General features: G+C 46.8%; 1 protein-coding gene across 11 annotated transcripts; it reads left to right on the top strand.

Moving 5' to 3' along the window:
* Window positions 1–270: 270 nt before the first annotated feature.
* On the top strand, window positions 271–27,679 carry PCYT1A (phosphate cytidylyltransferase 1A, choline). Of its 11 annotated transcripts, none has more exons than XR_013957431.1 (15): window positions 271–584; window positions 1,314–1,534; window positions 1,972–2,105; window positions 3,673–3,742; window positions 5,566–5,629; window positions 10,950–11,054; window positions 14,430–14,570; window positions 17,349–17,448; window positions 19,130–19,246; window positions 21,184–21,335; window positions 22,132–22,210; window positions 22,974–23,116; window positions 24,160–24,348; window positions 24,931–26,026; window positions 26,151–27,679. XR_013957431.1 is itself a non-coding variant. In XM_080623427.1 (14 exons), exons 1-14 carry the CDS (start codon window positions 525–527, stop codon window positions 25,135–25,137), a joined length of 1,782 nt encoding a protein of 593 aa, XP_080479553.1. In that variant the 5' UTR covers window positions 271–524; the 3' UTR covers window positions 25,138–27,679. The 11 variants fall into 11 exon arrangements, 8 of the variants coding, with proteins under 8 accessions (XP_080479553.1, XP_080479557.1, XP_080479556.1 ...); XR_013957432.1 differs by having other exon boundaries at window positions 24,931–25,241; window positions 27,603–27,679; XR_013957433.1 differs by having other exon boundaries at window positions 25,076–25,241; window positions 27,603–27,679.
* The last annotated feature ends 67 nt before the right edge of the window (window positions 27,680–27,746 follow it).

Below are 27,746 nucleotides of genomic sequence, written 5' to 3' on the forward strand. Positions count from 1 at the left end.
TTCACAGTGTTTCCATGTTAAGCTGAGTGACGCACCCGGGGACCTTTCTTAGCAGCATCACCCACTGCAAGTAGGAAGAATCATCATGGAAATTGCTGCACCAAGATAAACAGCAAAGGAAGCAGGATGTCAGTCAGCTTCTCAGGAGGTGGCCACCTCTCAACAGCCTTCCTTGAGACAGTCAGCAGCTGTGGGCAGGGAAAAGGGCACAACGATGTGATTGGATGGGGGGGATATTGGGGAGTGACACTTTTAAGCCTTTCTGGAAGATTTAAGAAGTTCCTGGAAGAAAGGAGCAAGACTGGTGTCTCTGTACTGATGGTTTGGAAGTATGGATCAGAGACAGGAGGGGAGCACAGGGTGCAGCAGCAACATACAGGCAGGAATTGGGAACAGGCTTCTTAACAGCAACGACTTCAGGCGGCTCCCTCCTTCGCCGGCACCAGGACTACCCCAGCAAGGCTCTTGGGGCCGGGACACCACCGCAGCCCCTGTACATCTCTGGGTACGGGGCCCCTGCCCTGATGGCACCCGGAGCACTCGGCACCAAGCTCACAGCCACCGCAGCCCACCTGATGCGAAAGGTTAGTCGATGTACCGGGGGGGTTAGGGTTAAGCTTCTTGCTTAACAATGTTACCGCTTATTCATGCTTACTCAACAAATGCGCGCTCAACACTTATCGTGCTTGCTGGAACAGGGTGGGAGGACCAAGGCTATTGATAAGAGGAAGGAACAGTAACTCGGTTCCTGTTCTCTGGAACCCTAAACCGGCTGAAATCAGCTTTGCAGTTTGGACAGTGACTAAATCACTAGTGAACATGCGCGACGACTAGAGGTGAAAAGTTCAAGGAAGACTCGTTTACTTCATCTTGAGACCCTCACCCACGACCACCAGGAGACACTACGCAAGCAAGGACCTTTTTCCTCATTATAATACGAGAGGGGATAGGTCATGAATATGTATAAGTGTGTTGTGTAACCCCACGAATATGTAATAGTTTAGAGGATAAATATGAAGGAGAACAACGCTGAGGTGTGCATGCCTTCGGAGGAGCGATCCCCCATGCGCCTCAGCGCTGAATAAAGCATACCTAGTTTACAACTTTAACGAGTTGTGGAGTCTATCCACAACTTCTTCTTCACACCGAAGCCCGGGCGAGGCAGCAGGCACGGGCTGCGGCCGCAGCGGTTTTGGCGGCAGGAAGGCAGCGCGGAGGCACCCAGCGATGCGCGGCCACCTTCCCCGCCGCTGCCTCTCCCGCTGTGACCTCCTGCCACGCTCACGCCCCCGGGGCGCCCATCTCTCCCCCAGTGCCCATACCTCCCGGACCCGCGGACACATGCGAGCTCCCCCACGCCGAGCGCCCTGACGTGCGGCGTGACGTACAGCGTGACGCGCGTCAGGCGGAAGTGGTGCGGTTGCCACAGTAACCAACGCTGGGGAGAGCCGCGGAGTACCGCGGCCATGGACGACCCGGGCTTGGACGACGGGTCTGGGAACATGTACAGCCTGAGGGCCAGCGTCCAGCACCGGTGAGCCGCGGGTGCGCCGGGAACGGAGAGACGCCCGGGCGGCCTTTGGTCGGGGCGCGGGGGTGGTGGGAGCTGCGGTGGGGCTGTCGGGAAGGGTGTCCCTGGGCCTCGGGGGCTTGTATGGGGCTGTGTGCGCTTGGTGGTAGGAATGGGGAAGCCCTGGGGCTATGAGGACCCAGACTAACTTTGACACCAGACAAAGGGGGGGGGTGTGTGAGGAGGGGAGCACAGGGAGGGGATGCTGCTGGAGGGGCTGGTTTCACACCTATGTTTGTACAGCTTGTGGCAGGGCTGGTTAAGTATCTCCATCTCAGCTGGGCTTTCTTCCCCCGTGGTTTTTAATTTCTCATTTTTCTTTAATATGTGGAAGTTACACATATTTCTACACATAGTGTGAACTTTCTGGGTTTTCTGTTGCTGTTTTGTTGCCCTGATAGATTTAAAGCATCCACAGTAAAGGAATGCATCCGTGCAATACTGAAGGAGAAACTGGCCAATGTACAGTACATTCCAAACGACATGCCTCAGCTTACGATGTCTTTATCAGAGACAATAAAAGACAGACTGAAAGGTAAGGAGGTTTGTTTCTTTCGTACTGTATCCTCTCCCTTTTAACAGAGAACCTTCCTTTATTCTTGAAACCTATTCCTTCCCTGCTGACTGACTCAAGGCTACTGTTATGAAACAATCTATTATATGCACATATGTTCCTTGCCTGCAGCACTAGAAGGCTAATTCAAGCAGACATGATTTGTTTTCATATAGACTGGCTGGTGTGGGATGTCAGCCTCAGAGGAGGAAAGAAGCTGCATTAGAGAAAAGGAAGAAGTGATGCTTCATTGCTTCTTGCTTCAATAAGCAGAACCATTCTTCCTATTTTCCTGCTGCAAGTTAGATCAGAGTTAGGTCAGAGTGGAATAGCAGGGAGATCAGAACAAGGCTCAATGGGAGCAGCAAAGGGGGAGAGAATGAGGAGCGTTCTCCAAGGAGGGGTGTGACTACAGCCTTACAGCACTGGGAAGGGTTGTGGTGGTGCTGCACAGGATGCCCTCCACCATTTTTGAGCTCAAGAATTAAACTTCAGGTTCCATCAGGTGTTTCCTGTGTTTGCTGCTGGAATAAGTCCATAGACATGTGTTGGCACAGTCACTTTTTTTTTGGTCTTCTTCCTGGGAACAGGCTGGTGCTCCATCTGCTGGGCTGGCCTGACACGGTGGCACAGAGCTACTGTCACCCTCGACAGGAACCCTGAATTTACATTTCTCCCAGAGTTACACATCTGTTTAAAGCCAGCAGCAGCTGTAGTCCCAACACGAGTTGATGCTGAGCTAACATGCACAGGGATTGGCTTCAGGAATCTGTAAACACAGTCACAATAGCCTGAAGTGAGACTGGCCCAGTGTATTAGCTGGCATTTCTTATTCTTATAAGCATTGACAGGGTGGATGTTACCAAACCCAGCATGTAGTGTTCAGTCCTCCAGTGGAAACAGTGCACCAGAATCTTCCCAGGACACTGATTTGTTGAAGACAGGCATTAGGATCTATATTTTATTTTAAACATGCTTGTTCTCATTTGGCTTCTGGAACATTGCCATGGCCTGACTGGATCTGTCCTGTGCCCCAGAACTGTTTCTTTACTATTGTAAAACAACTGCATATCTTCGCAGATACATAACATACACCCACATATGCTTTTATATGGCCTTTTATCCCAGGTGAGAAGTAAAGGAAACACCTATGTGGCAGAAGAATCTCTACAATGCTTTTGCATAAGAACAGTTTTAAAATAAGCCAACTTTCTTCAAACTGGATTTTGTCCACCATTCTTTTTATGTGTTCAGTTCCTGAAAGTTGTTAAGGTAGAACGCCAACAAGTTGTGTGGCTGTTCAGGGGTGTCTTCTGCCTTAGATGCATCTTCTGACGGATGCTTAATACCCTGTTCACTCTTTAACTCCAATAAAATCATGGTACTCTGTACCTAGGAAGATGAAGCTGCAAGGTAGTCTGTCCACTTTGCCAATGTATAGGCTTGTACAAGACACTTGCTTTGTAGAAATCTTTAGCTTTGTGGGCCCTGTTTTGGGGTCCTATTTTAAACAAGTAGTTGCTCGCTATGATTTTTTCTCTCTCTCCAGAGGTGGGATTTAACAGGTACAAAATGGTGGTGCAGGTTGTGATTGGAGAGCAGAGAGGAGAAGGAGTGAAGTAAGTTTTGAGTCTTCTAATTGTATTTCTATAAATTTTGTCGGGTTTGGGTGTTGTTGGGTTTGGGTTCAGGTTGGGGTGGGTTTTTTTTGGTTGGTTAATTTCTTGGTTTTTTCTCATTTGGAAGCTGTTTCCAAATTTCCTGGGTAAAAAGTTCTCTCTGCAGATGATAAAGTGTAAAGCACTTTCTTTTCTCTTTAAGTGGCAAGTGAGAGCTTGGATTGTGCCTCCTTGAATTACCTCATGATAATTGGCTGCACAGGGGTTCTTAGCAAGCAGAAATGTTGAAAAGCATTTGTGATGAGTGTTGCAGAAAGGCATTTTAAGTTGTATTCACAATGAACTAGAGCACACACCCAGTCCATTCTCAAGTTCTGGCTGGAGCACAAGAGCCATGGTAACTCACTTCTGTCTAAAGCCAGATTTCCATAAATTCTTGCTTTGCATTTAATCCCCCCAGGTATGCATTTAAGAAGTTTACATTTCTATAATCCCTATACAATACTGTAATGGGAACCAAGCCTAGACGAAGTTCTAGTTTAGCTCCAGATAACTGCAGTTGCACAAAAGAATTCCTCTTCGGCTGCAGTCGTGGGCTGTAGTTTTCCATTACTAGTGAGTAGGGAGAAAATGAAAGAGAACAGCCTACAAGGTTTATGTGCTTTATCTACTGGGCTTATCTTTACTATTGTGCCCGGTGCTCCAGCAGCAGAAGATAAGTGCAGCAGAGCTGTAATCAGGTCTGCTGCCTCAGTGTTCTGGAGGTCAGGAAAGAATATCTATACCTGCTGCTCAGGCTTTTGTTAGGAATGTCTGTCTGCAGGCAGACTGCTTCAGAAGCAGTGAATGGTTCGATGAAGTGGTCTGATTTGAAAAGTGAAGCCCAGCAACACAGGCTGATAGAGCAATTGGGGAAATTTTCTGGTTTGCAGTAGGCAGGAGGTGAGACTGAAGCATGATTGCTAACATCCTTAATGCAAAATACTGGGAAACCAGGGTATTCCAGAGGCAGAGTGGAATATTGGACTGCATATTAGTATTAGAATTAACAGAGCTATGGTAATAGGGGAAAACTAAATAAATAAAAGAGAGAAGGGGGAAAAAAGGATTAAATTCAATAGCCTTCTAACAATGAGTTGCATGTCTAGGGACTAGGAACAACATGCTGTGCTACAGACATTGACCCTGTCAGCTGAGACTGACTGGGGCAAGCAGGGAGGTGGGCATTTGCAGCAGGGAAAGGGGAGTGTCAATGACCCTAGACAAGGCAGCACTGAGGTCTCATCTGTAATATCCTGTTACGGTTTAGTTGCTTGTCTTCAAGGTAAGGCTTGGACTGAAGCAGGTGTAGGAAAAGGCCAGCAGGATGGTCACGGAATAGAGTATAGATACATGAGGACTAGAAGAGCTTAGCTCATGGTCTAGTAACACAACATCTGCCAAGGAATACGATAGCTCCCTATAAATAAGTTGGGGATATGTACTATGAGGGTACAGGAGGTGAAGGACAAGAACAAATAAGCTATATTAGCCACTGATATGCACAGGCCAGAAGTCAAAGATTCTTAAGCACCATAGCAAAGAGATTTCAAGCCCTGCTGTGGAGGTGGCAGGGTTGATAGCTGAGGAGTTTCAAGATGAAGCTTGATCCACATACAGAAGGGGTTACAGCATGTGGTGGAATTTAGCAGTGGGGATCTAGGCTTACGATTCAGGAGAATTCTTCCTGTTTCCTCTATCTTTGAAAGAATCTCAGTTTGATCACTAAGGTCCTTATATGTGAACCTTGTGGGTGATGGCTCAACTCTGTGTCTTTTGTCTAGCATGGCTGCGCGATGTTTCTGGGATGCTGACAATGACAGCTGTGCTCATGATGTGTTCATGAATGTAAGTATCAACTGTTTTACCATGGGAAAGTGTAAAGCTACTTGCTTTTGTGTGAGAGGTAGAGCAAACTTAAATATGGAGCAGAAAAAAACAGCCACTCAAAGGAAGGAACCAAGACTATTGAAACAGTATGATTTACGTCCTCATTCACAAAACTTACTGAGATATCATATCCAACATAGTAGAACTTATTTCTTGAGTAGGTCATATATTGCTGTGCAAAAGTCATTATAGCCACACCATTTTACAGTTGGGGAGAGGAATCAATGGCGAGAAAGTCTTTTCTTGCATGGTTTGCTGAACTGCTGTTGTGGAGTATGGCTGGAACCCAGGACTGAGCAAAAGCCAAGGTTTTATTATCATTATTATTTTTTTTTCTTACTATTTTAAACTGACACCTAGACACCTGTGGGTGTGTGGAGGGAGTAAACTGAGGCACTTCTGACATTTAGACACACCATCCTAAGTTACACCACAAGTGAGGTAAGGAACTAATTAAGAGACAGAAATGTGTGATCTATCCCAGGACAGGGTTATGCTCTGGTCTAAGTGTTGTCTTAGCTCAGCCTTTTCAGCTAGGCTAGCAAAGAGCTTGCCTGCACTAACGCAGAGCCTTTCTGTTTTCCCCAGGACAGCCTGTTTTGTGTAGTGGCTGCATTTGGCTGCTTCTACTACTGAAGATGGTAAATGTTACACAGAAGGACAGAGGTGGGGAAGAATGCCTTAGGGCATTTTTTGTTCAAGTGCACAAAAGCATAACAAAATAACAGCTCTACAAAGCATGCCTCACGCCTGTTCTACACACTACAACATTCTTTCTTCCTTGTGGATATCAATATAGCTTTAAGCACAGTATTATTATGTCCTTTCTTTAAATCACCCTTCAATTTTATATAGTGTGTTGGGTTTGTCCTAGAACTGTACTGCCAGTAGCCGTTGTTTTTAAGGCAAACTCAACTTTCATCCTGAAAGGGTTCTGTTTCTTTTATGTTTGTTAATTTTCTGAAATGGATTAAATATTTATAAGAAATGTAAGATAATAAAATCTATGTATTTAGTATTTCCTCTCCTTGGGTTGACCCTTGCCATTTCCATTATCTCTCCTTCCATTCTAAAAGATGCACTAGCCTGGATGATTTGTCTGTGCTTCTCAGATGAGCATTTTCTGAGGATTCTCTGTAAATTAACCCATAAAGCTGACCTCTTATTCTGGTTATCCAGATTTGTTCCTGTGACTCTTATAACAATTGGGCTGTGAATCCCAGCTGTGTCACATGAGATGGTATTAACTGATAGGGAGACAAGGTATTTAGGACATCAGGTCAGGCACCAGCCTGCATACCTCACGACTACTAAACTCCTCCCTGTTGTAACTCCTCATTGGTTTGGTGCAATTTGTTAGAACTCCAGAAAAGAGGAGTAGAAACAGCTGTTGTATACCTAAAAAGGAGCGCTGCAGCCTCTAATCTCTTCAAATGTTAGAGGACCATGTCAGTTCCTGAGAGCAGGTGCAACCAGAGCACATCTCAAGTGCCTGTTGGAAGATGGGATGAGGTGAATCCTGAACCCTACCCTTACTGACTGTTGGGACCAGAATGCACTCTACCCATGCAGCTTGGGAAGCAGGGAAGTAACAAATTACGATGCATCTTTTAGAACCACTCTTTCACTACAACACTGGAGGCAGCATAGTCCTGTTTCTCGATTACGTTTGTTTGAACGTGGCTTCCTCTCCTTTTTCTCTGGTGGGAAATAGAGGGTGCTTACACGACACCACCATGGCCCAGAGCAGCCCGGGCTGCTCTAGGGGTGCTTGGCTCCCTCCTTTCACAATCCCCTAAATTTACATTGGGCACATGAAGGGCCGCGGGTCGAGGTTGTGGGTGGTAGCAGCAAACCTCCGCTGGCCCTTCTTCCGCTGATGGCCTCCGGTCCGAGCCTCGGGCGTCTGCGCAGGGCTGAGCGGGGGGGCGTTGTTGTGAGCCGGAACGGAGATTCTAGGCGCGGTTTCCCCGGGTGCGGCTTCCCGGAGCGCGGCCGGTCCCTTCCTCCCGCCCCGGGCCGACACGCAGCGGCTCCACCCGCAGCCCCGTTGGCGTTGGCGGGAGCTGGGCGGGGCCGGCGCCGGGAGCGGGGCCGAGCCGAGCCGGGCCGGGCTGTACGGCGGCGGAGCGTGCGGATGGCGGCTCGCTGGTAGGGGAGCGGCGGCCGGCACTGTATGTGCCGGTGGCTTGTAGCGGGCCGGGAGGCTCTGGGGTCTGTTACTGCGGGGACGTGGGGGCTCTGGGGTGGCTGCAGGGTCTGTCGCTGGGGGGGGCAGGGGACAGGTTGCTTGCTGTGGGACCAGAGGAGTGCCCGTCATGGGGGCTGGAGGGAGGTGGGGGCTCCTCTCTGTGCCCTGCGGGGCCAGTGGGGACCTCTTTCCAGCAGAGTGGCCAGGCATGGGGCAGCCCTGCCTGGGCTCGCTGTGGGGCAAGGGGACTCTGGGAGGTGCTGCTTGGTAGGGACGTGGGGTGCTTGGCTTTGGATAAGGGGGCACGTCTGCTGGGGAGGGTCGTGGTGCGCTGGTTCTTGTTGGAGGGAGCTTAGGGAGAGGCTGGAGCCCGGACACAATGCTCGGGGGGCGGCAGGATGGGCTGCGGTGGGGGTAAGCAAGAGGAGGCAGCAGCAGATGCTGGAGGAAACTTTGGGAGTATTCCCCCAGGGGTTGGAGCATGGGGACTGTGGGGGACATCCCCTGCCCAGGGGATGAAGCCAAGGGGTGGGCTGGGGAGGGAGGAGCAGAATGACAAAGAGGTGGCCCTGGCTGCGGAGAGGGAAGGTGTGACCTAGCTGCTGCGCAGGCACATGTCTTCTCTAACCCGCTTTTTTGTGTCCACCAAAGTCCTGGCTGCACTGGTTAATCGTTTTGTAATTAAAGTCTGCTGGAATTCTGAGAGCTGTCATGCTCCTCGGTGGCCTTTGCTCGCTGTGGAGGGAGGAGCAGGATGCTGCAGGTGGTCTCCCCTCGGTCCCCACCCTGTGCATTTGCAGCACTAGGTCCATAGTGTGAGGCTAGTGTGTGGTCAGAAGCAGGTACTGCGGGGTTTCCATCTGCAGGACTCCTGAACCTGAGCACAGCCACTGTATTTGCTTTGAAATTCAGATGACAAACACCTGTGCTTTATTTCCTGAAGGAATTTGCTGTACTTACAGAATTATTTAAGTTTATGACTTGGAAGTTTCCTGGTTCAAGATCTAGATTACAATTATCTTGAATTACTGTAGGGTGAGCCACAAAAAATAATTGTTGGAGTGAGGGCTTGGTGTTGATATGTAAGTCTACTAAAGGAGGTTGCCTCCTGAAGTCACAAAAGGCTCCATTAAACCCTAAAAACACACCATACATGCAACTCAACACAAAAAACTTCTGACACAAAAGTCAGGACAGAATGACCACTCATCCCTGTACTTTATTGTCCCTGGGTAGGCTCTGAATCCCTTCTGATACTCTGCATAAGCTCTCTTGCTTCTTTGCTAGCCACAGCAGAGGCTTTGTCACATGCTGGGACACTCAGTGCCTCAGGTTATCGTATACCCAGAATGGCTGCAAATTCATGGAGAGGGTCTTGCCACCAGGTTCTCTTTTGTGTGCGTATTTCATAGCAGCTCTGCCTAGGTGATCATGCTGCACTGTTTTCAGTTGTGGTGTTAGAATTGTCTTAAGCCATTTGGGACTTTGTTGGTGAACAGCAACATCTTTTCACCAATGGCAGGACATAGGTACCAGATCTCTCTGCTTGAAAAGATATTATCAACCTGCCTGCATCAGTAGAGGATGCAAGGCTTGGGGGTTTGTTTTAGCAAGTATAGCAAAGGTCTGCATCTGGATGCCATTGTACTAGTGTAAGGCACTGGCCGAACTAGAATCCCTTTTATATGTTCATGTGGCTATTAATATGCTGCAGGATAGCTGCTTTTTTTCAGCCAGAGTAGCTGAAGCAGCCTATGTTACAAGTGTAGACAGGACTCTGCCTACCAAATCCTGCAGTAACCTTTAAAAGGGGCTTGAGGGCTTAGGCCATGTAGATAGAGCAGATGCAGGCTGGGACGCAGCCATTAGCACTCAGTTTTTAAGCAGATACTTCTACTCTGAAGATTGGGGCAGAGCTGGGCCAGGCAAGCTTGGGCTGGGAATGAAGTTGCCTTGGAGGTTGGGCAAGATTTTTAAGCACAGGTTGAAGAGAAATCTGTGATGAGTCTTCTATCATTAACCTCTTCTGAGTCTTTCTGTCTACAACAGACCTCTACAGGGATACACACCAGGAAGTTAATCGAAAACTTGGGGTTGGAGGTGGGGGAGAACAAGGGGAAAGGGATTCTCTTCTCCTCTTGATGGAGGACTGCAGGGTCATTTTGGTACTATACAGCCTGTCAGGGGAATTGCCTGAAGTGACAGGACTTGCTCCTTTTCCCTGAAGCTCTCACTTTTGTGCTGCCCATGTGTCAAGGCAATTCTCTGCAGACAGCTGGCAGAGTGCAAAGTTTAGTAGTATTTGCCTGCAGATGAGTCAGCAGAAGTGAAATAGCTTGCTCTTGTAAAGTGGAGTGATCTTGTAGGCAAAGCAGCACATGACAGTCACATCTGATGTGCTAACACCTTCCAATTTCAGAGGGACGATAGGAGAGCCTGGGAACTGTGGGTGTCAAGGGGCCTTGCTGGTCCAGCCTGCCAGTCTTGGGCTGATTTGGATTGGGGTGGGAAATGCAGCAGCCTTGAGCCAGAGCATTTACGGAATTGTTGCAGCCAGGTCTTGTTTTGTACAGGCTTTAGAATTTAAGTAGCAGGATTGTTTTTGCCTTGGCATGTAAATCTGCAAGTGAAAAGCAGTGGAAGTGGCAGAAGAAATCTTACTACTGCATGTAGATTTGCAGATAATATTCTTCAATAAATTCCTTGGGACCTGAGAACACAAAGAATGCAGATGGGCTGGGTCCTCACACCATCAGTATGGTTAGGGTGCAGAAATATGCAGAAATTATCTGCTTCTCCAGTGTAGTGCCAGGCACACAGTTCTCTGATGCCTCCAAAGCTGAACAAAACGTCGGTACTGTCCATGAAGATGCAGACAGCGAGATAAGGCTTTGGCTGACAAGAAGGTTTGCCACACCTACTCTGACCTTTTCCATCTGCCAGAGGTGTTAATTGCAGTGTTGTTAAATTCCAGCTCGGATGATGGTGTAGTTAACTAACCCTAGAGGAGCTGTAAATTCTTTCCCTACTTTCCTTATTTTTTTTTTCCTTTGTGGTAACCAATGCTTGTCCTTTTTTTCCTCACAGAAGTGGCTGCATTTCAGTGGGACTCAGCGATTCCTTGACAAGGAGAACAGCTCCTCCCATCTGGCAGTCGGCTGGGCCTCACGGAGCTGGTACAACTCTCTTGAGGTGAGCTAGCTGGCATCTTGAGGTGGTGCAAGGCACTGCTTTGGTACAGGATATGCACCAAAGAAGTTTCAGAAGCAAACCTCCATGTTTTGTCAAGTGCTGCAGAGATTTGCTTATGGCTTTCCTGAGTGGAGCCCTTCCAGCCTTGCTCCTCACAAGTAGTTCCTGGTATTCAGCACAGACTCAGTAATGCAGGAGGGTGATGCCTTAAAATAGAACAATGTTAATATTTTATAGCAGGGCTCTTTCTTCTGGTTATGCCTGGGGTTTATCTTGGCTTTTTTTCAGAATGAGCTTTGAGAGTTATCTTCTCTTCCCCCTTCCCCATCTGCTGTAAATGTAATTAGTTTTAGAACAGTCAGTGTTTTGTGCATTTAAGGAAGCAAAGCTGTGTGCTCAGGTGTTATGCTCAGCTACAGATGTTGCATCCCATTGTTAGTAAGTGTTTGGGCTGCTATTTTAGTCTCTTGGCCAAAATGAAACATTCTAAGATTAATAGCTTTGTAGCAGTAAGGTATGGTTTATTTTTAAAAACAATGTGTTCCCAGTTTTTAATGAAGACAGGTTTGGTGCTGGGAGGGCTAACGTGCTAACCACAGGATAGAAGTTTTAAAGCTGTCATTTAAAGAGGAGTGATAAAATTGTTTAATTTCTGCATTAATTTGAGCAATTAGCAGAACTGTGTCACTCATGAGATGCCCAGACCAGCTTTCCAGAAGCTGCAGAGGCTCCTTCAGCAGCATCTAGCCTGTAAGATCAGAGCAGATAGAGCATATTTACTCCATCCTCGAAGCAGGTTTCTCCTGTGATGCATCAGGTGTTGCTGGTGCTGAGTGGCTAGTGCTGTCTGACCACTGCTGTTTATTTGATGCAAAGAAAATCCATTCACGTAAGCTATTGCTTGTCATCATTTGACTAGGTATACCCTGAGAACTGCAAAGGTGAATTAGGGTGGAGGGAAACTAGTTGGGTTTGGGAAGAAGCTGTTGGAGATCTTTCCTGGGCTCAGACAGTGGTGCTGTACATCAGCATAAAGCATGGTGTTGCCCTGTGTTGTAACTTGCTTTGGCTGACTGTGAGCTCTGCACCCAGCAGCAAGATGCTGGTGATAACTCAATACAATGTAGTTGTGTGTGGAGAGGTCTGGTTGCTCTGACATGCCAAGCTAATCCAGGAAGAGCTTCACCTGTTTGTGCATGGAGGCTGCTATGTCTGTACTTCAGCACCAGAGCCTCTGCCAGGGCTTTTTAGTGTTTTGATGGACAGTGGTTCTGATTGACTGTGTTCAGCACTTTAATAGACCTTTTAATTCTCTCCAAAGGAAAGGAAAGCAGGTGTTCAGAGACCAAAAGGTGACTTGAAGCACAGTGAAATTATTTTGACCAAATAACAAGAAAATCTGCTGTTGTTTCTACCCACTGTTTCCACAAACGTTAGGGTTACTTGAACCAGAGGCAGAGGCCTGCTGCTTTTTGTGAGCTAGATGGTTTCTGCTAGGACCATAGTGGTGAAGTAAACAACTGATACAGAGTGTGCTTGCAAGATGGCACTTTGCAAAACCTAGGAATTGCTTGTTTCATACCCTTTGTTTTCACAGAGGCACTCTGGAAGCTGCTGCATTTATAGGACAAGTCTTGCCTGAAAGTTAAACATTTATGAAGTATTTTTGTCTTCTCCCCAATATTGTTTTGGCTGCCCACTCACCTAAGATTCTCTTTTTCTGTTCTCAGTGCATTGTGCTAGGTCTAGCAGAGCTGTCTGGGATACTTAGATGTATTTACCCCAAAACTAGTTCAGTTGTGTCTGGTCCTAACACTGTTCCTAAGGTATCATCTACTTGATGCTAGGTGGGGAGATTGGTATGTTCACATATTACTAAACTGCATTTGACTCCATACTTAGGAACATTCCTTAATCTGGAGTCATTTGCACTTGAGTAAGTCTGATCACTAAATCTGCTTAACAGCTCACTTTCACAAAGCCCACCCTTCTTGTTTGCTGAACAGTAGAGCTTTGCTCAGTTGACCTTAACTGAGGACAGTTCCAGCTTGTCCCAAGCAGGAATGCTCAGTACTAACCCTCTGCTGAGGAGAGGGGTGGTGTTCAGAGGGACATCTGCCCTGTCTCATACCTCCTACTTGCCCCACCTAGTGTTTTCAAGCACACCCACTGCATATGGGTGGGGAGAAGTTTTAAATTCCACACGGCTCTTATTATTAGGGTGTTGAGGCACACATGTAAGCATCATTCCTGGGCAAAGTGGTCATGCTGCTCTCAGGAACAGGTCAGAACTGCCAGCTGCTGCACGGAGAGCTCCATACTTCAAGTGAGCCAGAAAGATAATGCTGCTCTTTAGTTATAGACTTTGCAAATGTAGCACGCATTTCTAACTCCTGCAGCAGCTGAAAAGGGAATGCTTGCTGCCATGTCTTTCTATAAATCCTTAGTTTTGCTTCAGCTGCATGGAGTGCTGGGCTTCCTAATGCTCCAGGGCCCTTTTGGGAAGGTGCAATGACTCCAGCTCAGAAACACAGATAGCTGTCATGATTTCTGTCCCAAACTGGTGGTCTGTCTGTCAGTTCATCACAGAAGCAGTTCAGCTGAACCACTGCTAATTACAACCTGGTACATAAAGTGCTAGCAGTATGTGTGCCCCTAATGTGGTATCAGCAGCTGCTTCACCATCAGCTGAGTCACCACTGCAGTGGGGACAGGGGACAAGAGGGCAGCACAGTGGCAGCCATCCCAAGGTGAGCCATCGGCACTGGGGAGCTGCAGCTTGATCTTACACAAGCAAAAAAGCAAACAGCAAGCTGGGTAGTTACTGCAGTTATGACCATGGGTTGCACCCCTTCCCTCACCCTTACCCTGCTGCTTAAACCTGCTGCTTCTTCCCATCAGGATTGTACAGGGATGCAGCACACCCACCGTCTTGATGGGTGGGTAGGGGTTAGGGTTAGAAGAGTGTTTACATTCATCAAAATGAGAGCTAGGGGAGGGCTGAATACAGACTAGGCATGCCTTAATCCTTAGGTTGCTTTTGAGATGCTAAAATAGTATAATTAGCCCTGTAATAATGATTTATAACTTGCATTGCAACTCTTGTTCGAGTTTCTCTCCAGCCAGCTGGCTGCTGCACACTTCTCTCTGCAGAACAGCTCCAAGTTGCATTAAATGATTCAGTATTCCCACCAGGCACTGTTTGTCAAGCCTTGGCAGCTGATGCCAAATGCAACTGGCTGAGCCCCTTGTTAGGTGGCTGTGTCTTTGTGCTGACCTTCTGTACGCTGTGCCTGCTGTTGACTGATTCCGTTTTGGAAGAGCTGAGAAATATTTTTACTGTTTTTTCTCCCTCTCTCCTTCATTTTGTTCCAGTTCTTACTGGCCGTGCTTGGCAACATGGAGCCGCCAACCTCCTCCAGGCTGAATTCCCGTAAGAGAAGAAAAGATGGATCTGGCCCCAATGGGGCAGCAGAAGTGGATGGAATCCCTCCAAAAATGTCCCGGCGCTCACTCGTAAGTAAGCAGAGATAGGAGCTTTAGATGCCTGCACGATTAGGACATTGCCCTGTAACAGCAGAAAGATAAATGTGATGGTTTTTCTGCGGGGGGTAAGAGAGAAGCAAATGATAGTAGCTGTCCTTCTTGCAAAGCCAGTTTAAAATCTTCCTTTATTCATACTAACAACATACTTACAATGTGGGCTTAAATTAGGCCTAAGGAAAGTGTCACTAAGCTGCTTTTGAGGTGTGTCTAGCTTGTTTATAGTCACTTAAGCTGAACCTGAACAGGCTATCAATATAGATATTCATGGAGAAGAACATTCATTTCTCACAAGTCAGTTTTCTTAAGTGACACAGCAGGAGGGAGAAATACTCCAAACAAGCATGTAACAACCCATGCACCTCGCAGAAAGCAGTCATTTTCAAGTCAGGGAACTGCAGGAGGGTCTGTAAGCACCTGCAGAAGCAGTCTATTGAGTTCACGCTCTGAAACACCCAGAAGATAACTGCTCCTTTGATTCTCTTGGTCTGGCAGGAGACTGCATTTATGTTTCTGGTACTTTGAGAGCATTCAGGAAAATTTCTCTATCTAGATCAACCTTGGGACAGCTTTAGCAAGCTAAAGGCACTGGGGTCTCTTCTAGAAGGGGTCTATGCCAGTTAACACTAGTGTAAAGGGCTGACTCTAACTTGTGCTTGCCACAATATTGTGATGATAGACTTTTTACAGCTCTTCTCTGCCCTCTTCCTGGATCTGTCCTGTGTATCATGTGTGCTCCAATTGCTCTTTCCTTATCTGTGTCAAAAGCCAGCTACCATCCCTGACACGTCACACTGGGGTCGTAGTCCTTGGCGAAATAGGGTGATGTGTTCCAGCTTTCCTCTTTGATAACAATGTTTTGCTCTTCTCAGTACTTCAGTCCTGTCCCAAAGCTTTTGACAGATGGAAGCAAAGCAAGAGCAGCACCAACATTGAGAACTAGGGAGGCAAGCATTGGGAAAGGAGGCTCGAGCTGTTGCATGACTTATCCCTCAGGGCCTTGACTGTTGTCAGAACCCAGTGCATGTATTTGCATAAGGAAGGAGAAGTGTGCAGGTTATTCCGTGGGAATTACTTGTTCTTCAAGTTGGTGTTTGTCCTGTGTTAGAAAGAAAGCATCTGTCTATGAACAGCACACAATAAATAGTATCTAGCCACTCTTTAAACTTTCCGGCTGTTTTTTAGTTAGAGGGCTAGCGCAGACCTCACGAGGAAAGTCTTTTTTTCTTCTTTCTGTCAAGAAAGATTTATTTATCATAGCAAGAGTAATGGTGTCACCTAACTGTGACATTACCTTGAAGCTTTTACCACTCCCAGCTGAACAGCTGGCTAGTAGAGTGTTCCCCTGGAGCAACGGGGCTCAGCAGCAGATGGTGGTAGCAAGCCTGCTGATGCATAAGCCTGTCCTATTGTGCATGTCGAGTCCTGACCCTTGTAGGCGCTGTGGAGGAAGGCAAGACTCTGGCAGGACCTTTTGAAGACATTTCTGTGTGATCATCTGATAATTTTCAGAGGGTTTTTGGGGTTTTATGCTTTTATTCCTAGTTTCATATCAGGTATGTGCCAACCAAATGCAAAGAATCTGTTTTATTCACAAGTCCCAGATATGATGGTAGTGATGAAAGCAGACACATGCAGGCATTACCTAACAGTAAGGATCCTGGTAGAGGAGGTGGTGTGTGAAATGCAGGTACTAGAGCCTCAGTAAATTACAGGAGATTTTCAGCAGTATCAATTTGCTTGAATGTAGTGGTCAGTGGTCGCTTCCTGTGAGCTTCACTTTGAGCTCTCTAGTAAGGAATGACATTAGCAATAATAGCAGCGGTCTTTCTGGTTGCAGTGGTGCTGGGCACCATGGCAGGATGCTGCAATGGGACAGGAGGTTGGAGAGGAAATGGCTCGTTAGCTTTTTGCAGCTTAAAGGTGTTATTCTAATGATCTGCAAGCTAGTTTCCTAGTCTTCTGGCTTGAGAAAAAGACATCCATTGCTGCCCCATACCTTCCGGCTAGCAGGAAATAGGACTGTTCTGTTATGGGAGGGGCAGATGTTTTGTTTTCCTTCGGAGGAGATCAGAAATTATGCCTGGACTTCAGCTGCTGATAAAACAAGCTAGCAGATTAAAAGGGTTTTTCTGCATCAGTTGTAGATACTCAGTTGTAGTATCTACAGTTGTAGATGCCTGCAGCAGTTTTAGATGCCACAGATCGAGGCCAGTCTCTCACTGTGTATGGCTCAGAAATGGGTGATGATACATATGTTCCCTGGGAATTAGTGCTGCTGTTGGTATTGCTCGTCTGCTTGTTCATATAATCAAATCGAGGAGCTGTTACAATTTGTACCTCACAGCACAAGCACTCAGGCACAGCAAAGTGATGGTCTTGCCTGGGTTGGCATAGCTGGCACTGCTACAGTGAGGTTTGATGAAGCTTGGCTTCTGCTGCTGTGAACTGCTGTTTGTCAAAAGTCTGGTTTACCAGCTGCAGATCTGAGCCTTCTGTTTTCTTGAATCCAGTGTGACTGCCATCTTAACTCCACTTTTCTCTCTCTCTGTTTCTCTCTAAACTCAGGCTAACCACCCTGCAGGGGTGTTTTGAGGTTTAGCACCAATAGTCTTTTAGTACCTGTGTTTGAATTGTGCACGGTGAGACATAGCAAGTCACTTGGTGACTAGGACACTGCAGTGGCAGTGCTGCTGCTACATACAGCATTCACCTTTGCATTCTCACATATAACCTTCTCTGGCTATTTAGGGACTGAGGGAACCAGCTCCGTTCTCAGATGAAGTGGAAATCGATTACAGCAAGCCATACATCAGAGTAACATATGAAGAAGCAGTGAGAGGGACGCCTTGTAAGTAAAAAAACAAAAGCAGACTGGAAGGGAATTGTACAAATGTTGGGGTGGGATGCGGGTATGATTGTGATATCTCTTGAGATCAAACCAACTGGTGTGTCAGACCAGGTTTGTGGTCAGTGATTTAGTTAATGCTTTGGTGATGAGGTGGCTGTCCCTATGTGAAATTAGTCTGCCAGTACTGTTGAAACTGGACCTCGTGTGTGTGAGGAGCCATACCTTCACCAGTGAGACTGTTTGATGCAAACAGGTTTTTGTGGTTTAGCTCTTCTGTGCCACTGGCAGCTACAGAATAGTATCAGAGCTGAACACTTCTCTGTATTACTTTGAAGCAGCTTAAAGTTAAGCACTTTAAAACTCATCTTTTCTGAAACTTGAAAAGGGCAGACAAAACTAACATACATCTTTTTTCGAGAATGTCCCATTGTAGCCTGGCTTTAAAGTTAGTGTCTTTAAACACAGTAGGTCAGCCCCAGAACAAGAACATATCCTTTTATTCTCTAAACCAGGCTAGGAGCAACTGTTCTCTTTGCAAGTCTAAAAGGAAGGCAGAGGCAGGGCTGACTCCTGAAGGATGGCTGCCCTCTTGTCAGAGTGTGCAGACAGTGCTGTGTTATTTGGCCTCTGTTGTGTCTACAGAGACAATAAAAATGCTGTACTTCTACCTACCTGACTGCTGATGAGACCTGGCAGTGGTTTCCTGCAGAGGTTCTGGAAATCCAATGCACATTTATTTCCCAGCTGAAAATCTGGGAGCCTGCCTAAGGTCTCTGATTTCAGTAGTGGTGGCTTTCCTGCCTGCTAAGACTAAAATACACTGCATGCTTCCTTGTTGCTGTTTATGCCTGTGCTCAGGAACTGTAGCTGCTGCAGGTATGGAGGAACAGACCAGTATGCTCCTGCCATTTTCCAGAACATTATTGTACTTTCATAAAGGCCTGCCAGGACCAGCCTTCTCCTGGCATACGGAAGGCTTTTGCAGTCTCAGATCTCCAGATCCTTGGCTCTCCAAAGCCTCCTGGCATCTTTAGTGAGGTGGATTTGCTGGAAAGGGATTGAAAGAGGCTGTCCTCAGAGTGACTCCTCTGTTTAGCTTGGGCTTAACAACCTTACCTCTGTGTTTTCCTTAAGTAGTCAGGCTGAGTTTTTTGGTCGAGCTTACACTTGATGGTCTGAGGAAGCTGATGATAGTGGTGGGGAATTAGAACAGCCTGGTCCCCCAGCCAGACTGGTAGCTGTGGCAGTGGCTGCAGAGAAGGAAGCTGAAATGTCTTGAGATGTTATCCTGACTGGCAGGGGGGAACATTTGGGCCAGTTCCTCTCTGATAGCTCCCTGCTGTGCAAAAAATTAGTGCTGTGCTTAAATTTCCATAGGAGGGAGATGTTCAGGGTTTGCTTTCCCTTGGTCTCCCTTCAACTTGGTTCAGTCAATACGTGTTAGGCTTTGAGTCTGTCTGTGAATATGGTTGTATTTCAGCTGAGCTGTGTTTGTTTACATGTGGAAAGGCAGAGTGCCAGCCATTGCTCTTTACAAACTTTTCCTGGCCACAGCTCTGCATTCTGCCACTTTTCTGCAACATCCCCAGGAGTTTTAGAAGGTCCCCAAATGTGGCAATGAGCAGCAGCTGCTTCTGCAGGAAGGAATCTTCACAAATGTTTCTCTGTCCCTTTGGCACAGTGGATCGCCCTGTCAGAGTTTATGCCGATGGAATATTTGATTTGTTTCACTCTGGACATGCCCGAGCCTTGATGCAAGCAAAGAACCTCTTCCCAAACACATACCTCATTGTTGGAGGTAAGGAGCGACCTTGTTGACTTTGGCTGTCATAGGAGTACAGTTTACCTCCATCTGTGGTTATGCATGCAGATGGCATAGTAGGGTTTTTGTCTTTATGGCCTCACTGGCCATAAAGCAGCTCTCAGTGCAGCCATGTTGTTGGAGTCTTACTCCAATATGTTGAGAGTTGCGTATGTCTGCAGAAAGATATCCTGTACAAAATGGGTACGTAAGGAAAAGATTTTTTTTTTTTTGATCACACTGTGACAGATACTGGTGAGTTGCACATCTGAGTATCAAAATACATTAGGTACAATTGAACATCTGCCTCTTGAATTGAACATCTGCTGAAGAATGAGTAGCAGTCCCTCCGTGGCTGGTTGAGCTTTGTGTCGCCTGTATCATGGTGTATGTCACTTCCCCACTCCAACTTTTTGCTGGGGATTTTTGTGGCTAAACCCTAACAGGTCCCACTCGGAGTGTGGAGATCATGGTTTTCTGGGCACATGGCCATGGAAGTCAGTGAGGCCCCATTTCTCCAAATAAAAGTTCCCTGTTTTGTCTGTTAGGTTCAAAGGTCTTTAGATGCTGCCAGGAATATACTGCTTGACTGCCTGAGGGGATCTGGAAGAGGTGTTTCAGCCAGGCCTCCTTCAGGAATATAACAGGGAAAAAAGAAACCCTTTTTTCTGGCTGCTGTAGTATACTGGCCTCTGTGCCCATGACTTCACCCACCTTAAAGACTGTGTGTTGTATATCAGAAGGTGACCTCTGGTCAGGATGCATAATGATGTTAAAGTATCAGCGTTGAGAATACCTTTAACTGCTTTTCTCAACAACTATTAGCTTCCTGAAGCAGATTGAAACCCTGATCCCACAATAGTGCGATCATAACGTCTTTGTGTGGTTTGTTTCCTTACCACTTGCCGCTGAGGGCATTTTTATAGTGGTACCTCTGCATTTTTGTGTGTGCTATAGTAGTGTTTGGAAGGGGAAGGGAGGGAGCAGAGCTAAAATAGTTGATGCAACCTACAAAATGCGTTGAGCTTAGAAATCTTGCAGGTGGAAAGATATCCCCATGTACATAAGTGTTGTACTTCAAACAGGGTCAAACTATTAATATTCTGATGTAGCAAGGTATGTAACCATGTTCTCTACCTTTGGGAGACTGGTGAAGAGGTGGAGGGCAGTGAACTGCTCCCTTTGAACCAGGAACTGAGACAAGAGGCAACAGCCCAGTGAACGTTAGCTCCAAGCTGGGAGCAATCTCACCCACTCTTTATCATCTGTTTGTCCAGAGCATGAATACATCCAATGCCAGTGAGACTGCTAATGCCTTGTTTACTTTTGAGTCTGATAACCAAATAAAACTCCCTCCTCAATGTCTTACGTTGCAGATTTTGAAGAGTTTTAACTTTTAATTTCTCATAGAACATAAGTAAGCTAACTTGATTTGCTGTGAACTCACCATTTGTTTTAATACAGCTTTCCAAGACCTAGACTGTGGTATGGCATTTTATGAAATTGGAAGTTTTGGCAGTGGGCTTTATTCATGGGCTTCAGTTTCCAAGCCTGAGACATCCACAGGTTAAAAAGCAGATTTCTGCCCAATAGGCCCCCAGGTGCCATTTCATACAGGAGAGTTTTCTATATTAGCTAAGAGTTCTACAGACCTTGAGGGCTTGGCATGTAAGTACCCAGCTTGGGCAGAAATTCCCCAAACAGCCTTTCTGGAATTGCTCAGGAGCTAAGTTCCCTGCACTGTGCCAGTGCCTGTCACAAAGCTCACTGTTTTTGGTGCTTTGTGGCTGGGTTTGAAACTGCCAGCACACTCCATCAATCTGTCAAAACCAGGCTGGCGTTGCCTGGTGTAGCGGGAGTGTGTGCAAGGTCTTTTTACAGTAAAGCATTGGGGTAAGTACTTCAGGCTCACTCTTCTCTGCCTGTTTCTTCAGTCTGCAGTGACGAGCTAACCCATAACTTCAAGGGCTTCACAGTAATGAATGAAAATGAGCGGTATGACGCTGTGCAGCATTGTCGCTATGTGGATGAAGTGGTGAGAAATGCGCCATGGACGCTTACCCCCGAGTTTCTGGCAGAGCACAGGGTAATTTGTGACATCTGATCTGTTCTGCATTTTGATTAGCCTCTGTGCTGGCTGTTTATAGCAAGAATTTATCCATGGGGGTGACCTCTGCCTGAGCAACCTGTTTCTGTTGAAACTCCTTAAATAGGGAACTTACGGGGTTATGGGAATCAAGTGGGCTTCTTGAAAGCATAGAAGCATCTGCTGAGCTGACAGGTAATGTTAAAATAAGGTAGAGATTGTGACATGGTGAAAAAGCCTGAGAGGGTTCTCGCTGTTCCAGGAGAAGTTGATGCTGGTTATAGATTGGTGTGAAGCACAGCAGGGAGAGGATAACATGGGTTGGAAGGGATTTCTGGAGTGTGTCTGGTCCAACTCTCCTTACAGCAGGAGCAACTCAGATTTACATCAGCTTCCCTGCAGCAGGAAACCAGGCAAGCTGTCTTGAGAGTCTTTTATCAGTCAGTAAGATAAAGTGAAAAGAGTCTGTAACATCTGTTGAACTGCTCTGGGACATGAAGGAGTCTCCAGGGAAGTTTGCTTAGTTTTTTAACCTTCTTAGCATTAACAAGCCATTTCTCTGTGGAGCTTAAAACAGCTGTGTCCTTAGTCCCAGCCTTTCCTCTCTGGTGTGTGCTTATAATTGGTATGCAATTACCATTGAGAGCTTGGGACTGCTCTGTGTTGCTTTTTAACGGAGGAAAGCATCTTGCTAGTCTCTGTCACACCCGTGCATTGAGGTGTTGAGCAAAAAGTTACCATCCTTTGGCAGAAAGTAGGATAAAATACTGAGTCTCATTGCTTTCTTAATTTTCAGATCGACTTTGTTGCACACGATGACATCCCCTATTCTTCTGCTGGCAGTGATGATGTTTATAAGCATATAAAAGAAGCAGGTGGGTCTGGGCCAGATTCTCCAGGGCTTCCTGTCAAAGGTCTGCTGTAGTTTCTTCTGTGCCCCTATGTGGCAGGATTATGCCTGGGGAAGTGGCAGTGCTCTCCTGAGAACAAAGTCTGCCCAGGAGGGTGGGAAGAAGCCCAGCTTTGGGCCCTACTTCATAGGTGACTGTTCCATGTCCCATGTCCATGGCCGAGCATTGCCCAGCATTAATTCCTACTTCCAGTCTAGTTACTGTGATTGAATTAACAGACACCTTCTGAAAAAATACTAAAGTTTGGCTTACAGATTCTCACAAATGGGGAATCTCATGAACTCAGCAAAGTGGCTCCTCTAGCTGTTTGCTGTAAAACTCTGAGGGGGTGCAGTTTATTTAAATCTATCCAAACCCAGCCATCAGAGCTTGTTATATTTTCACCCTCAAAATTGTAGGATTCTTTGTCTTGTCCTTGTAGTCACGCTATTCTATATGCCGTGGATCTTAGTTAGGAGTTTTTAAACCAGCTAATGTGAAAAGCCTTTCATTAGAAGACATGGTATTTTGACAGGGTTTTGAGATGCTTTGGTCTTACTTAGGTCTTCCTCATAGTCCCAGAAAGGAGGACCCTAGTATTGTGCATTCAAGGGCAAAGATACGGTGGTCTGAGAACAGTTAGGAAGTGAGCTCTTGACAGGAGAGATTATTCTCTAATAGAGGTGGCAGCAGCTCTTTTGCCATGTGTCTTGCTACAGCTGTCCTGGGTCCTGTTCCCCAACTTTAGGCATGTTTGCGCCAACTCAGAGGACTGAGGGGATCTCAACATCTGATATCATCACCAGGATCGTGCGGGACTATGATGTTTATGCCAGACGGAACCTGCAGCGAGGTTACACAGCTAAAGAGCTCAATGTCAGCTTCATAAACGTGAGTTGCAGCATCTCTCACCACAAGCTGTGTGAAGCAGAATCTTAGAGAGTGTGGAGATGTAGAATCTGTCTAGTGGTAGCACAATCCTGACACATGCCAGTAAAAGGACAATCTGCAGAGCTAAACAGATGCACCAAACCATTGTCTGTGGAGTAGAAATTAAGATGACTCCTGCCCCTGAAACTGCGTCAGGGACCCACCCAGAGGAGCTGGGGTTTTGCTAATACTACTCCATTGTCAGAAATGTCTGGGTGATGTTTTACCTGTTGAAAGAGCTGGAGACGGTGCGTGGTGAAATGTGCGTTTTCTTGAGTTAAATGAAGTGTGCGTTGTTCTTGGCAGCAGCTGCTGTGTGTCATCTTTCTCTTTTTCCACCTTACTAAGGTAGAGTCATTTATTAGGATGAAATCTGGTCCCATTCTAGCTGTACTATTCCCTTCCTGGAACTCTTTCAGGAGCTGCAGTGCTTGGGTAGGAGAGAAGGATATCCTCTGATCTTGTGCTGAGCAGCTCTAGCCCACAAGCAGAATACAAAGCAGAAGGCACTCTGATGTTGGATGTAAAGTAGTAAATGTTTTTTGGGTTTTATTTTTATCACTCAGATACTATGCCTATTTTTTTTTAAATACAATCATATACAAAAACAAAACAGGAGAGATAATGGCTGCTTGGCCTCTCTGTGGCATGTAACTCTACCTCTGTTTAAAAACACCCAGACTTGTGCTATCATGATATGCAGAAAGACCTACAGCAGGTCACTTGAGTCTAATCAGTATATTGTATAAACATTTCCCTCTTCCATGCACTCCTGTTAGATAGTGCTAATCTCTGGGTTTAGTCTCACACTGTGTGCTGTGCCAGTGCCTGTCACAAAGCATCTCACAGCCCCACTATGTTTGCCATTTAGTCTAGGGAAAAAGTGTCACAAGACTAATGGAGATGCTGAGTCTTAAGCAGCAGTTCAGTGTAGTAACACAGAGCAGAGGTGGTCACCACTCAGATTTGCTGAGCTGTATTCTGATCCAATGCTTACTGTACAGGAGAAGAAGTATCACCTCCAGGAGCGTGTGGATAAGGTGAAAAAGAGGGTGAAGGACGTAGAAGAGAAGTCAAAGGAATTTGTCCAGAAAGTGGAGGAGAAGAGTATTGATCTCATTCAGAAGTGGGAAGAGAAGTCCCGGGAGTTCATTGGCAATTTCCTGGAGATGTTTGGTCCAGAAGGTGCATTGGTAAGGAGCTGCTCTGGGAAAAGGGGATTTTTGAGAGCTTGGCAGTTGTTAATAGGGCTTCTGGAGCCCAGGGTCTCCAGACAAAGGTTCACAGTTTGTTGCAGTGCTCAGTGTGCTGCCAGTCTGCAGACATCTTGTCCCAGGCTTTGGCAGCCTGTTTACAGGGAGCCTTCACCTTTTCCAACTGGATAATGCCAGTTATGATTGTAGTACAAAAAGTCTCTGTATCCCATAAGCTAGCCTGTAAACTTCAGCTTGTGTCCTACAGGCCACTGAGCAGCCAAGAGATTTGGTGGTCACTTTGTCATTGGTCTAGGATTAGTCTAAAGCTACTTTTTTATGCCAGACTCTCCTTTACAGCTGAGTAAATATTACAGGCACTTCATGTTAGAAGTGCTAGAAGATTGGTGATGATTACACTGTATGTGGTTTCCAAAGTCTGGAGCAATGCTTGGGCTTTTTCTGCCCTTGTATGAAGCATTGAAGGGATGCAGCAACCCAAAATGCTGCACAAGCTGTAGGTAGCATCCATTTCCATTGCTGTTTGAGCCATGCTAACTACCTCCCTGCTTCTGTCACTAGAAACACATGCTGAAGGAGGGCAAGGGCCGTATGCTGCAGGCCATCAGCCCAAAGCAGAGTCCCAGCAGTAGCCCCACTCACGACCGCTCCCCATCTCCCTCCTTCCGCTGGCCTTTTTCAACCAAGACTCCTCCCTCCTCGCCAGCCAACCGCTCCAGGAATGAATCTGCAGTCACCTATGACATCAGTGAGGATGAAGAGGATTAAGCTACCAGCCGGGATTTGCTGCGAACCGCTAACCGCTGCATCCTAAGTCTGAACCCACTGGGGAACTCTAAATGAGTGAGAGAGCCATAGGAACAGGGCTGATGGTGAGCACAGGGCATTGGAGACACCTGTTGCTCTTAGCAAGGGCTGCTGCCTGGAAGCACATTCTAACCTCCTCTCCCTTCTCCTCCCCAGATCCCCTTTTTATTGTTTACATTCTAGTAGTTTCCAGGGGGAAGATCGGTTTTATATTTTAGAAAATACTTTTAAAGCGCAAAGAATAGCACTCAAGCATGGCTTTTGTTTTGGTTTCTTTTCCCTTGTTAAACCTCCAGGCAAGAGGGAGAATGGGAAGACCCATGTGTCTCTTCTTTGCTTCAGTTCCTCTGTCTTATTCCCCCCCACCCCCAGGCAGTATCTGTGCCACTGCCAAATGAAAGACCCCTCAGTTCCTCAATCAGCATGACCTTGAGAGCATGCAGGAGGTGATGGTGTAAAGAGGCCTCTAGGAAATAGAGACATCTCTGCTCCACTGGAGCCCATAGGAATCTATCCAGCAGATGCTGTAGTGCTCATGTGCCCCTTAGCTGAGCTTCCCAGAATGTCATATTGAGGATGTGCTGAGTAGGGGGCTACCAGCTTAACACACAGGAGTTACACCCTGGAGGAACTCGCAGCACTGTAGAGTCGCACACCTCATAAGCACACAGCATTCGCAGCTTCAAATTGTACAGGGGCTGCAGGGGAAAGGCCTTTCCAGCTAGTCTTAACAAGACTGCTAACTCTTGAGCTAAAATTCAGCCCTCAGTTGCTGTTGGAGAGAAGAGAATGAATCTTTGCTTCAGGGCACTTGCTGTCTGCGCATTTCCTCAAGTGTGTGAGAGCCCAGGTAGGAAACGAATGTGTGTACTCCTTTGAAAAGTTCCTTGTCCCTGGTCTCTGGTGTGTAATAAGTTTTACTGTCTGTCCAAACGGCACCTCAAGACTGTGCTCTGTGCGTGTTTGTGTTTCAGTTGCTGTGCTCTAAGGGCTGGAGCAGTCCTTTACACTGGTGCCGTGAAGTCGCTGCTATGAGGACAGAACGTGAATTCGTACAGCCAGTTTGCTGCCCATGTTGGCGTGTGCAGCTGGACAGATGAAGGGCATGTTTTACCCCAGCGAAGGGTCGCAGTCCTGTGTGGTGGTTACCTGGCTTGCTTAATAAATGCACAAATCAGTGCCTGCTTACTCCTCTCCTGGGGGAAGGCCAGAAAAAGCATCAGAGAGCTGCAGCTTTTTAACACTTTAAATATGTAATCTGCTTGTTTGAAACCGTGGTGCAGGTTGTGCCTGCTGTCCTGTCTAATAAACACTGAGCTTTGTGGCCTGCGACTCCTTGCGGGCAGTTGCCCTGCCCATGCTGCATGCCTGTGCACAGAGCAGGTCAGTGTCCTCTGTCCTTGAGGCAAGCACTGGAGGAACTGGACTTGCTGTCACGTAGCTGCAAAGCTCCTGCTTCCTTTTCTGTTCAGGTTTGCCTGTGATATCCATTGTCTCTGGGTGGAGCTGCTGGGCAGAGTTGCCTGTATACTGCAATGCTGGGAGTACAGGACAGCTCAGAGCTGGTCAGGGACACTGCAGGGAAGTTTTTCAAGTGGGATTTGGCACTTGCAAAGCAGTGGGTGCAAGGAGGCAAATTGTCAAGTGCTGCCACAAGCTCTCCACAATGCGATGCTTCCAGGGACGCAGTGACACTGTGGTGGGAGCAGGCTGCTGCTTCTTTCCAGCTTTCATCTTGCTGATCCTTTGTCATGCTGCCCAGAGGGCTTGACAGAGACTCTGTGCTTCTGTTGAGGCCAGAGCTGGTATCTGGAAGGGTATTTTGGGGATTCTTATCTGCCACTTCGGACCTCTCTCAGCAGGGATGTGCATGGCTCTGTGAGCGTGGTTGGCTGCTATGGATTTTTTTTTTTTTGCTATTAAGGAGCAAATAATTGCCACTTGGTACAAGCCAGTTGTGAATCCCCTAGTTTATGAGTGGTAGAGCACTTACTTTGTATCACCTACATTCTCTCTTCCCTCATCTTCCCCACCTTCCCTTCCTTACCATTCCCTCAGTATGGGTGTTGTGTTGCTTTCCCAAGCCAGATCACAAAGGCCAGGCTGCTTTAGAGCCTTACTACTGTTTTAAACACAAGTTATGCAACAGTGTTCTGTAAATTCAGATAACAATGGTGTTTTGGATGATGATTTGTTCTGCAGAGACCTTAATGTATTTCTCAGTCTCTCTGCAAAACCCGGGGTACTTGGTAAGAAGCCAGCTATGGTTTTACATGTAGCTTGGAATAACAGAGCTGTTTCTTGTAACCAATAATCCCTGCTTCCTCCTTGCACTTAAATTAAATTTGAACCTCAAATCCCAGATTAGTCTCTTTTTTTTTTTTTTCCCTTTGTATTTTTTGTTTGCTTATGGATTGCTGGACCAGCCTCATCTCCAGCACTGCCTTGTCTTCTGAGGAACACGACAGAGCTTGATCTTTGGGCAAAACACATGAGCCAAGTTCTCCAGAATATCTTGGTATCCACAGATGTACCCAGTGCTGCTTCCCAGGGCTGTCCTGCACACCCTT

The sequence above is a fragment of the Psittacula echo genome, assembly GCF_963264785.1.
Source record: "Psittacula echo genome assembly, chromosome: 7".
Classification (NCBI taxonomy): domain Eukaryota; kingdom Metazoa; phylum Chordata; class Aves; order Psittaciformes; family Psittacidae; genus Psittacula; species Psittacula echo.

Coding starts and splice junctions, on each gene's coding strand:
- PCYT1A (XM_080623427.1), top strand. CDS start 525: ATGGCACCCGGAGCACTCGGCACCAAGCTCACAGCCACCGCAGCCCAC. Junction 1,535..1,971: donor AGGGCCAGCGTCCAGCACCG/GTGAGCCGCGGG, acceptor TTGCCCTGATAG/ATTTAAAGCATCCACAGTAA. Junction 17,449..19,129: donor AGCAGTGAGAGGGACGCCTT/GTAAGTAAAAAA, acceptor CCTTTGGCACAG/TGGATCGCCCTGTCAGAGTT.